The sequence below is a fragment of the Paramormyrops kingsleyae genome, chromosome 21 (genome assembly GCF_048594095.1).
Source record: "Paramormyrops kingsleyae isolate MSU_618 chromosome 21, PKINGS_0.4, whole genome shotgun sequence".
Lineage (NCBI taxonomy): Eukaryota > Metazoa > Chordata > Actinopteri > Osteoglossiformes > Mormyridae > Paramormyrops > Paramormyrops kingsleyae.
This window is the reverse complement of record NC_132817.1, coordinates 16,521,730-16,534,432: the sequence shown is the minus strand read 5'-3', so window position 1 is coordinate 16,534,432 and position 12,703 is coordinate 16,521,730. Positions and strand designations below refer to the sequence as shown.

The 12,703-nt window shown below is 43.5% G+C and overlaps 1 protein-coding gene across 8 annotated transcripts in view; it reads right to left on the bottom strand.

The window, feature by feature from the left end:
* The window catches only part of dis3l2 (DIS3 like 3'-5' exoribonuclease 2), a 47,584-nt gene extending 35,354 nt beyond the window's left edge, over positions 1-12,230 (bottom strand). The window contains exons 1-6 of one of the 8 annotated variants that reach the window (XM_072704505.1): positions 11,946-12,121; positions 11,724-11,802; positions 8,413-9,111; positions 8,147-8,289; positions 7,747-7,800; positions 4,702-4,803 (exon numbers count right to left, since the gene is read on the bottom strand). In XM_072704505.1, the coding sequence (XP_072560606.1) occupies positions 4,702-4,803; positions 7,747-7,800; positions 8,147-8,289; positions 8,413-9,103 (990 nt within the window). In that variant the 5' untranslated portion in view covers positions 9,104-9,111; positions 11,724-11,802; positions 11,946-12,121. The other 7 variants (XM_072704502.1, XM_072704501.1, XM_072704504.1 and 4 more) reach the window with 7 other exon arrangements.
* Positions 12,231-12,703: the final 473 nt, after the last annotated feature.

Here is a 12,703-nt window from a genome sequence, read left to right as displayed (position 1 = left end):
CGGCACGTCAGCATTACGCGGCAAGCTGCTGCAGAAAGATTATGCACAGCCGGGGCTACTCCTACTGCCTGACCGAGAGACCTCACTGCAGGCAGGGCAGAGGGTACGCACAGGGCGGGGGCACGATAGCTGAAACAGGGCTATCCCAGACCAAATCCGGCAATAAAACAATAGCGGGCAGGGCAGGAGGGGAAAATAACCCCTTCTGACTGCGCAAAGCATCACACTGTCGGAAACATTACACATAAATAACTGTGGTAATAGTACTATTCCACTGTTTTTTCTCTCTTCTCTAAAACCAAGAAACGTTTACCACGATGAAAGTATTCCAGTAACTTTGAGCCTAGTCGAGAAAACACACGGAGTAATGAATCCAGAATTTGTTCAGTGCAAATGAAGCATCAAAGTATATATATATATAATGGTTACGGGGCTACAACATAAAAGCTATTAAGAGGAGATTATAAAGCTTCCAAAAACAGAAAGCAATATAAACAAGGTTTCAAAATGACAATTTTACGAAGTACCTGACCTGCAACAAACATACGCTGACATTTTGAGAGAATGGAAGACAATCTGAAAGCAAATATTAGACCACGGTCTATGAGTGATGGTTTAAATAAGTCAAAGGCAGAGAATGTAACCACTTGTTGCTATTTGAATTCTACTGTTTTCCTAAACAAAGAGCAGGAAAAAAATAAAGAATCATTAAGTGGGCAAATTCGTCCCGATTAACGTTTCACACACAAGCTAGACAGCCGCTCGGCAGTGAGTATTTTCTTGCAGCCTGAAGTGACAGTAAAGGAAACTGGTCACGGTGGTGTGACAGCCTGCGCTGCCTGTACCAGCGTCTCCAGAGCTCGGCGGCTGGGAGGCACGCCTGCAGGCCTCCATTGTGTGCCTGTGCCTGTCAGGCCAGCGGCCGGGAGGTGCGGCAGCAGGCCTCCATTGTGTGCCTGTCAGACCAGGACTACTCCCTGTGGGAAAGAAAGGTCCTGAATCAGGATGACTTCCTCTTGGGTATCTCTGCTGATAGGCTCAGGGAACACTGACTGAGCAAGCCCAGCTTCCTCTTCCACATCCTTGGAGGAGACTGATGATGATAATACTATTACCATTACTGCTACTAGTATTATTACTATTATTATTATTATTGTTGTTGCTAATAATACTTAATACAATATGGATACTACTACTACTACTAATAATAATAATAATAAAATCATCATTATTATTACCATCCTCATCTTCAGGGTGAGCCAGTTCATAAGCATGTTTTTTCCAAGACTCTATTTCCCAGTTCAGCCAGCCAAACTCTGCCCAACTCACAGAAAGGAAGCCCCTACAGGCCACATGGACGAAGTGGCCTGCTAAGGGACAGTGGGTCTGCAGGTAATAATGAGGCAAGACATGGTGACGCTGCTTTAATGCCACAAGCCAACATTCTGCTGAACCATTAAGACCAATTCATTACATATATGATAAAGTCACTTGGAGGTGGACAGAGTTGTCTGTCTTGTATCTAGTCTGCATACTGCAGCCACATAGCATCGTGAATGATTGTGGAGACCTTCAGTGGCTCATTCCAAATTCAGTGACGCGTTTACACAGCACTAGCCTCCGCTGTAGGTCAGGCCCTGCGTATCACGTCCTACCGTGCGGCGCTGTACCCAACCGGGGCCGAGAGCAACAGCAACGCATGGAAAAGCGCTGATAAAAAGCAGACGGCCTTTTACGAGAGGGAAAACAGTCGGTCTGGACCACCGCGAAGACGGCCGGGGAGCTCAGAGGGAACACAACACAGGGGAAGGTCTCGGCGTGGCTCAAAGCACACTGGGGCGGGGCTTATTCTCCGGCTGTCCAAGCACATGGCCCGCCGACCACCAAGGGCTTATTTACCATTACACAAGGACATCATTAGCCGTCCTGTGACGACAGTATGAAGCCGGGGTGAACGTAAGTCGGCGAGAAAAGCTACATAAGCTTCCGCAGCAATCCAAAGAAAATGTCCAGGTTTTAAACAAGAAAACAAAAATTAAATATAACGCGCATACAAGGCTAGCCGCTGCACTGCCATGAGATTCCTCACGGTCCATTTTCCAGATCACTCTGCGTGTCATTTAAGGTGGTCATCCCTGCTAATACGGCCCCCGGAACAATGGGGTTTAGCTGCGACATCCCATCCCTCCAGCAGCATCATAGGTCATTACCTGCCGTTACATTAATCACCGGTCAGGGGAAAACGGGCGCTCATTAAGCCGGGTAGACGAAAGCGAAAGGCCATCATCTAACCTTAAAACCCGACTCTACCTTTACAAATCACCATGCAAGACACTGAAAATTACTGACGGACAATCCTGCAGTACAGGAATGGCTTTCATGCAGTTACATAATTACAAAAATTATGAGTATTTTTCAAGTACCAGATTGTCAAAGACAACCTAATCAAAATCAAAGACATATGGCATCAAGTGTTAAATGCAAAAATAACTTCCCGAGAGAACCCCCCCCCCCACACACACACACACACACACACAAACAAGCTTAAATGGAATAAAACTAGAGACATAAAACACACTTTAAAAAATTACAGACCAATTATCAATCCATTAGACGGCACAGAACATTTTGGTGATTAGGTATTCCAGCAATAAACCTGAATTTTGCCATTTCTGTACAAACATCAAAGTAAATCATTGAAATTCAGCCTGCATAAGCTACAGCAAATTGTGTTAATACAGAAATTACTCAGCCCTATCAAGGTCTTGACTTCATATCAGCAATTATGGTAAATTTTTTCCCCTACACACAAGCACTATTTATATTCCTTGATTATGGCAGAAATGGCTACAACTCAAAACTAGCCAACTACAGTACATCCTGTTGATTAGAAAACACGGTAACAAAGAAATGGTAGCAATACAATTAAACAATCAGTATGACAGGATACCGGGATATAGTACCGCATGTTTTATATCGCCTATCCTTCAATAGGCACATGCGATGCGAGTTATACTGCACACCCACCAGTCAAAACAGTCTGCAGACACCGACTAGGAGACACGGAATACCAGAACTTTCTTTAACACGTGTAAACACGTATCTCCACTGAGCCCAGCACTTTGGTAAAAATACAAATATTATGTTTTTTCCAGTAGTCGTACTTTATTTTTTAAAAGCATGTCAAGATAATACTTTGTTCCATTAAAAAAAAATTTAAAAATCTGAGCCCTGATGCTGATAAATGCACATGCAATAAAAATGACTTGCGATCTGAGGGTTGGCAGCAAATTAAAGACCGTTGGTAATTAAGGGAGGCTACAGTAGTTTACATAATGTTCTCTTCGTGCGCTTCCATCATCTGCTGGCCTCAGGCCTTCGCTTCTCATTTGACTCATTAAATAACCATCATTTATGCAGTGAAAGGCTGCATCTCCTCTCAAAAAAAGCAGATCAACCTTGTGAACAGCAGCCCTGTGAAGCTTTTTCCTCCCTACAAAATACCGACACAATCAGCCTTGTGTTTCAAACACAAATACGGCATGAAACCCGGAAGACAGGCAGAGTTGGCATTTCCAAGAGACACTGATGCAAAAGCACAAGTTCACTTAAGTACCAGGTGAAGGCGTCAATACCCACTTAGCTGGAGATTCCCGACCGAGTCAAATCAAAGACCTGGATGGACTAAAACGACAGTGCCAAGGTCAACCTACCACACTGCTAAGCTTTAAAATTAAAATAATAATACCTGAAATCTGAGATCCCGAATCCTTCAAAAATAATCGGGCATGTGGACAAAACGCTATTTATTCAAAGGCTGCTTTAAAAAAAAAAAAAGAAAAAAAAGAGCAGGTTGAATCAGTGAAAGGCGGGTATTGTTTGGGACTGTGAGATAGCAGGACAGAGACGGCCCCACGCCGGGAGGCAGTGACACTGCTGAGACAAGGAGTCACGTGTCGGGGATGACAATCAGCCGCCGGAGGGAGCAAAGAAAAACGAACTCGGGGAATACATGCGGAATGCGGGAAGTGGTGGCTTAATGGTCAGGGAAGAACACTTATAATCGAAAGATTGCGGGTTCGAATCCCCGACCAGCAAGGCACCACTGAGGTACCCTGAGCAAGGTAACGCCCCCAAGCACTGCTCCCCGGGCGCTGAATTAGCCGCCCCCTGCTATGTTGCATTTTTCACATATGGGTTAAATGCAGAGAACACATTTCATTGTTGTGCACTGTGTGCTGTGGTGTGTCAACAATGACAATTGATCACTAAATTCTAGTTAGAAAATTCTGTACCGCAGCGCTCTGGAGTCTGGAGGACAGGCCGGGTGAAGTGCTTGCAGCCAGGCCACACAGAGCATCTTACAGCACATGCTACAAGACCAAGGACTGCAGATCAATAAAGGAGGAAGGAACAGGATGGAGAGTCCCGAGCGGAGCCTGCCCTTCTGAATGGGTACTAGGCTGTCTAAAGAGGACCTTAAGGTCTGACATGTAATTGTCAATTATAAAGCTATTGGTATGAAGGGTTTTTTAAGTCAAACATTACATTAAGAAACTAAATTGCCTATAGGAAGCGCAAACATTAATAGATTAATAGATCATTTCATTGTCCGACTACTTGTACTTTGTGCGATGACATCAAAACTGAATTTGATCTAATTTAATTAGTACCATGTTTAGTGTGTAAGGGTATCCTTACCTTCCATTGCTCCCGTGGGAGGAGTTTGACAACCACAACGTCCCCATTGAGGGCACGGTTCCGGGCCGCGACCCCATCCAGGAATATGTCACGAGTGCCGTCCTAAAGCGGGGTGATAAATAAAGTTTTTTTATCAATTCTTTAAATAAAGAATTGAATAAGAGGCATGGCTTGTTGAGTAATCACACAAAGTATTCGCTTGCCAATAAAAAAGGAGCATAAAAGCAACAGAAAGGTTTATGGTCAAACATATTAAAACTTATTTTTAGAAAATTATTTTTTGTTTAACGTTACTGTGTATGACTCACGAAGCTAGATAAAAAGATAGTAAATTTGAGCTGGAAAACTTTCGTAACATACAACTCCCAAACAGACAAAGGTATGAACACCCTCAAGGAAATGTCACTGGCTCAAGTGCAGAGTTTTCATTCAGCTCCAGGTGCTTTTGCGCCGTACCAATTTAATTAAATGCATTACTTCCGTTGCCAAAGCAAATGCTCCGCAAAGGTGAATGTGAAACAACTGCACATCCGATGACAGGGGGATTTCACTTAGTAAAAAAAATAAATAAATAAAACATAACATAATGCAAGGAAGAATGAGAGCACAGCTCAAAAAAAACTGCTAAAAACAATCTGATCACTACATACACTTAGGGGGGATTCTCCTTATGGCAAACAACCTGTCCAGGCTGAACACAGAAGCTTCGTTCCCTTGAATTTCCCAAGACGTTTTTAACTCCAAGCGCTCAAATATCAATTCATAATATCCCCACAATCTGCTAAAGCTAAAAGCACAAAAGGTAAATGGACACATCAATACAAAGAAAAAAAGTTTTAAATACAAAAAGCTGTTCATAACAAACTGCGCCGAAAGGTACTGTAACTTTTGAACACACAGTTGATGCAAAGCAATTAACTTGGACTGCTCACGCAAGAATTTTTCCACCTTCCACAACTCCATCATGCTCTCTAACATCCAGAACACGACCGAGAATGTTAATACCAGCAAACCGACACGGAGCAGACACCAAGAGAGCAGACTTAAAAGCGTCAAGCAAATTGATGTACTGTATGCAAATATATGCTGAAAACAAAAAAGATGACTATCTCTCAGCAGACCCTGCCAAAGAAATCTATAATCTATCATCAAGGCCGGAGGGGGTATTAAAAACAACACACCCAATATTTCATGCACTGAAGGCTGGGAACATCTTAATAATATCTCTAACTGTTTTTCTCAAGTCAAATTGGAGGTTCAAAATGATGCCGGGCTCAAATTCCTAACTTCGGGGTGAGGGAGGACAAGTGAAGCAACACTTCAAGTAACCGCTGCAGATTTTTTTAATTTTCCTGCTACTGTCTACAGGTAAAGATCTATTGGTACTGCAGCTACCATGCACAGTAATGGAGATGTACTGCTAAGCCTCATGTCACAGACCAACCTGCAGGCTAAACACACATGGCAAGACACTCTGAGTATATTTCAAGGTGATTCTTATGCCTAAAACTAGTGCCATGTTATCATGGTTTGGGGAGTGAAACAGTCGCATTTGTGTGGTGTCTCTTTAAGACAGCGTGAGTCAATGTTTTGATGATGTCAGCACGTAAACGCTACCACGCTCTGTAGAGCGCGGAAGAAGCGTGCTTACAGATAGCCGCATGGACTGAGGGAGACTTTATGTTCTTATCTCCCTAACTCAAAGTAACGTCACGGGTTGTATGAATACTGCTCGCTTCATGTGTGACGAGCCAGCAGCCATTCAACCGGGCTTTGTAAGGATGGTGAAGAGTGCGTGTAATTAAAAGACAATCGCTGTCCCTGCTAAGTGTTCTGCCGCACCTTCTCCATCACAAAGTACAACCCCACGTTACAAAAGTTAGCCTTAATATATTGAACTGGCATTCGAAAGAATTGCATTACGGTACTGTTCTTGATACTAATGTCGGTCATGTACAGAGGAGAGGTGTTGGAAAGAAGGACGCTGAGGACAGAGCTGCTAGCCTAGATGAAAAGAGGAAGTTTATGGATGTGGTGAGAGAGGACATGCAGGTGGCTGGTGTGAGAGAGGAAGATGCAGAGGATGGTAAGAAATGGAAACGGATGATCCGCTGTGGCGACCCCTAACGGGAGCAGCTGAAAGAAGATGACGACTTTCCTTGATACTAAGAAAATTAATTTTATATTGCAAACAGGTCTTAAATTCTCTTCTGGTGACTATGAGTCAAATCTAGCTAACCCCAACCTGCACCGTACCACATGCAAACTTAAAGGGCAATGCGAGCTGGCTTGAGAACTAGTACCAAGCCAGCAGTCTCCAACTGAACCCAAGCTTACATCAGCTTGACGTCAGAAAGCTTTAAAAAAAAAATATATAAAAATTTGAGGCAGATGTTGCAAATTGTGAGGTGCCTGAGGTTTAAACAGACTTCAGTCTCTACTGAAGGTCTTACCTGGTCAATGTGTTATCTGACGAACCTCCTACGTTGAGAGTGTTTTGGCTTGAGAGTTACTGTTTTGGGCCAGTGTGCCAACAGACAAGTTAGTGTTGTACTCCACGATAATTTGTTTTCCACAAGTGAAAATGCAAAACACTCCTCAGTATTTACTCAGATTTCTCCAGACATGTTTATAGGGCAACCTGAGGTTCCAAACACCGATGTTTCTGTAGCACGGTGACTTGGATTTGCGTACAGCCGTTTGATGTGCGCTTGCAGGTTAGCCTGCTATAAGGCGTACTCAACGAGATCAAAGCACTAGAACAGAAATAAGAAGCTACTAACCAGACAACTAGTTTGTTGAACAGCCAGCCTGTTTATGCTGACCTGCCCTCATCAAGACCATCCTTAAGCATAACCTGAAAGCACTTAGCATTGTGTTCAAAAAGTCTTTAATGTCAGCCTACAACCATCCTTCAGGGTTGAACTGAAGTGTTCTAGTATAGCGGCAGTTTCACTTTTTAAATCCCTACCGTTTTTACAAGACTCGTCCATTAAATAGCTAATGTAGTGTTTTGATGGAACAAAAAGGGGGGGGGGGACTCACGGGTGAAGGAGCAAAGGCCTCATGGTACTTCTTAGGATTGATTCTTAATGGTCCCTGGAAAAGAAAAAGGATAATTTGCTTGAAAACCAAATGAATTTAAAGTGGTTTACCACAAATATATTCAAGAAAATTGGGTGTAACGATCACAAAACATCCAGGGACATACACCTAGACAACAAAACCAGAAACCACCAACTATACCACCGAACTATACTTCACACGACATGCAAACTTACATAAACTCAAGTATTGTTTGATGCAAATTACTACCAGATGCAAAGACAAATCAATTTCTGGTAGAATTGCCCTCAAAAACACACATATTCAGTAATGTTTGCAATCAGTCATTAACAGAAAGTACTTCAGTGACACTTGGGTGGCCTGCATCACGCAGATTTACCTGAATGAGTTCTCCCCTCTTAAGCCCCATGGACACCTCATCCGTAGACAGGTACACGTCAAACACTTGCTTCTTCTTCCCTCTGCCTCCTTTATTTTTGCTCTTGTTCTTGTCTGGGGTCATTTGGGCTGAATGGACCTGGTCTGAAAATGAAAGCCACATCTACAGCACCGCCTTTTAAATTATTTGGTGTAATCACAGAAAAATCGGTATGTGAGGCTGTACAAAAACCCTGAACGGGAATGAGGATCCTGCGGCTGATTTACCCTGAGGCTGCGCTGACTTTGCTCTGTCAATGTGGCCCTTTGGCGCTGCTGTGACTGAGCTGTCGGCACCAGCACTCCTGCCTCCCTCAGGCGCGGCGTCCATCTTGTTTTTTGCTGCGTTCTTCTTCTTGTGTTTCTGCTTATTGTGCTGCTGCCCGCCGGTAGGCCCTACAGGGCTGTTGGTCCCCGCATCACCAGCGGGGGTCTTGAAAGCCCCTCCCCCACCATGCTGCTGTTTCTTCGGGGGTTTCGGGTGTTTCAGGAGCCCCTCTTCGCTAGACTCGATGTCGGCATCTTGGCTGGTGTTCGTGTCCCTCCTCTCGCCACGCCTCGGCCGCCGTGCCCCCGGTCCCGGCTTTGGTCCCGGCGGCTCGAAGACGGGCCCACCCCCCCGCCCATTCAGCTTGCCCATGTATAGAGACAGGCAGCTCTCTGACTCAGCGTCTTTTGCGGGATGCGGAGAGCAGCCATTGGTGCCCGGTGCTCCGATCCCTGCCGGACCTGGTCTGTTGTGGTCAGTTTGCAGATTCTGCTCCCGAGCAAACTGCTCCAGGTATGCCCGGAAGGCGCTGCTGTGGTGCTGGCTGAGCAGCCTGGAGTAGGCATCTTTCTGGGGCATATTAGGTGCACTGCTTCCATGTCTCATTTCCCGGGAGTGGCTAGACCCCTTCGCCTGCCATCGAGGCTCCATGATTTCTGCTAAATTTGATGCAGAAGACAGGGCGCAATACATCATCAAGAAGTTACAAGTTTATGGTACTTCATTATTATTATGAAGCAATTAGGCATGGTTCGATTCAAGTTTAGCTACTGGGGCAGTGGAGGCCTAATGGTTAGGGAAGCATACCTATGATTGAAAGGATGCTGGTTTGAATCCGCGACCAGCAAGGTACCCCCCCCCCCACACCCCTTCCCCAAGCACTGCTCACCAGGCACTAAGTTAGCTGTCCACTGCTATGGGTTAAATGCCAAGGACACACTTCACTGTTGTGTGCTGTGGCGTGTCAACAATCACTTTGACTTCAAATTCCAACTAAATGTTTGATTGTACGACATATGAACCCCTCAAAAAAGAGAGACCATCATATGTAAAATATACGGCAAGGTGTACATCAACACCAGCTAATCCAACATCTCGTTTTGAAACCAAGAGTGTTCATTTGGATTTGGTCCATTACTGCTAAAAAAAGTCTCTACTCTTCTGAGGAGGTTTTCCATTAGATGTGGGAACATTTCTGGTGGGATTTGCTGCCATTCTCTTAGATATTCAATTCACTTGCGGTTGACTAGGGCAGGTCCATCAGGGCTGAAGTGTGGTAAGCTGACTAGCTGGAAAGACAACGTCCTGTGATGGTGGCGACTGGAAAGGTCACTAACCTCGTCTGTGCATAAGAACATAAGAACATAAGAACTATACAAACGAGAGGAGGCCATTCGGCCCATCGAGCTCGCTTGGGGAGAACTTAACTAATAGCTCAGAGTTGTTAAAATCTTATCTAGCTCTGATTTAAAGGAACCCAAGGATTCAGCTTGCACTACGTTATCAGGAAGACTATTCCATACTCTGACTACACGCTGTGTAAAGAAGTGCTTCCTTAAATCCAGTTTGAAATGTTCTCCCGCTAATTTCCACCTATGGCCACGAGTTCTTGTATTTGAACTAATGCTGAAGTAACTATTCGGTTGAACAGCATCCAAACCTGTTAGAATCTTATAGACCTGGATCATGTCCCCCCTCAGTCTCCTTTGCTTGAGGCTGAACAGATTTAGCTCAAATAACCTTTCCTCGTATGACATTCCTCTAAGACCAGGAATCATTCTTGTGGCCCTACGCTGCACCTTTTCTAAGGCCGCTATGTCCTTTTTAAGATATGGTGACCAAACCTGTACACAATATTCTAGGTGAGGTCTCACCAAGGAATTGTATAATCTTAGCATTACCTCCCTTGACTTAAACTCCACACACCTGGAGATGTACCCCAACATCCTATTGGCCTTTTTTATTGCTTCCCCACACTGGCGAGAATGAGACATGGAAGCATCAACATACACACCAAGGTCTTTCTCATAATCAGCTACCTTTATTTCAGTAGGTCCCATAAAATACCTGTACTTTATATTTCTGCTCCCTACATGGAGTACCTTACATTTGTCTATGTTAAATTTCATCTGCCAGGTGTCAGCCCAGTCACTAATTAAATTAAGATCCCGCTGTAGCTGCTGAGCCGCTAGTTCAGTATCTGCTACACCACCCACCTTGGTGTCATCTGCAAATTTCACCAGTTTACTGTATATATTGGTGTCTATATCATTTATGTAAATTAGGAACAAAAGTGGTCCTAAAATTGAACCCTGCGGTACCCCACTATGAACGCAGGCCCACTGTGACATCGAGCCTCTTATAACTACTCGCTGCTTCCTATCCGTTAACCAGTTATCAATCCAAGTCGCTACAGTTCCTAAAATACCTGTCGCTTTGAGTTTAAGTGAGAGCCTCTTGTGGGGAACAACATCAAAAGCCTTTTGGAAATCTAAATAGATGACATCATAGGCCTTCTTATCATCAACTTCCTGAGTAGCTTCCTCAAAAAACTCCAACAGATTTGTTAAACAGGATCTACCTCTCCTAAATCCATGCTGGCTATCCCTCAAAATGTTATTTGAGTCCAGGTAATCTACCATTTTCTCTTTGATTATAGCCTCCATAACTTTACCAGTTATACAAGTTAGACTGATTGGCCTATAGTTTGACAAATTACTTCTATCCCCTTTTTTGAAAATGGGCGTTATGTTGGCATGCTTCCAATCAGAAGGTACCACACCTTCAGATGCAGATGGATGTTCTACTGCTGTCTGTTATTACGTGACTATGTGCTTATTCATACACCTGTGTCAACAATGACATGGCTTTATTTGGCAATTCCTCTGATTAACAGGGACGCCCATACATTTTTGCCCATATACTGTACGTCATACAACAATATGACAAGAGTGGCTGATCAAAACAAGCTCCAATCTAAAATTCATAAAGAAACGAAAGCTAAGAATACCATAAGGAATCATATGGCATTGTATGAATTAATTTAAGAGTATAAAATATGAATAAATTAAAAGAAAGTCAGGGGGATCAAACAATTGGACGAATAATGTGTGTCAAAAAGACAGAAGCGAAGACATCTGCCGCAGATTTCAGCAATCGCGGATATGCACTGCAGTCTAGCTGGCCTACGACCTCACCACTGAGTAAGCAATTAATCGAGTAAATGCCGAAAAAAACACTAATAACACGACTGAGTGCGTGTGGCAGGTACCTGGCCACTGGGGCACAAATCTAATGGCTTACATAGATGTCCGTACAGAAGAAAAGAGAAAGTTTAGTTCGACAGGAGCCTGAAAGCAAAGGTTACACAGATGTTATCAATATTTTCTTCATACAACATTCATGAAATCACAAAATATAAGAAAATTTGAAGGAGGCAAACTCACGGGTGACGAGTTCGCAACTGTTTCGCTTCAAGTTACTAAAAACCTACCTTAAAACTCCGTTTTTATTGGATAGCTATCGCATAACGTCGTAAATTCGAAGTACATAGACCTCTCAAAGATAAATGTAACAAAATGTAATTATATAATCGTTAGAGAGCGCGGCACACTAGATATCTTTTATTTTTTCGCAAGACAAAAACTGCTGAAGATGTACAAGATCGTTGATTACCTGCTCTGATGTCCCGAATAGTGCTGTTACTGTGAGTCAAGTTTTCTTTCCGGGTAACAGATCGAAAGGTCATGGTGCATCCTGGGAAATGAAGTTTAACAGGAGAGTCTTGCGCGCTGTATTGTTTTAGTATAATTCAAAGCTCCCTATTTTTAATTTCAAATATTCAGTCACAGAGCTACCAAAATTGGCACCATCCCCAGATGCAATTGCATTATAATTCAATCGTTATTGCGTCTATTTTTTTTTTTTGTCGTTCGTCATAATTGATGGGTTTTTTGACCTATGAACATAGAAGGACATGTAAGATTCAGTCGTCCAGGTAGAGGGGCTTACATTTTTCAAGCAACCAATGTACAAGCATATTTCTGTCTACATATAATATTGCCATTATTTGGTGCATCTCCAAGTATTATGTTTGCCTCAAAACTGTCTTGTCTTGTTTTTTCTTGCACTGTCTTGTCTTTTGCTACGCTGCAGTTTGCCCAGTATTGCACTGCTGTCTGTCCTATTGCCACACATGCACCTGTCCCCTCCTCTGCAGCTGTGCAGCTTTCAATATGTTCCCCCAATCAC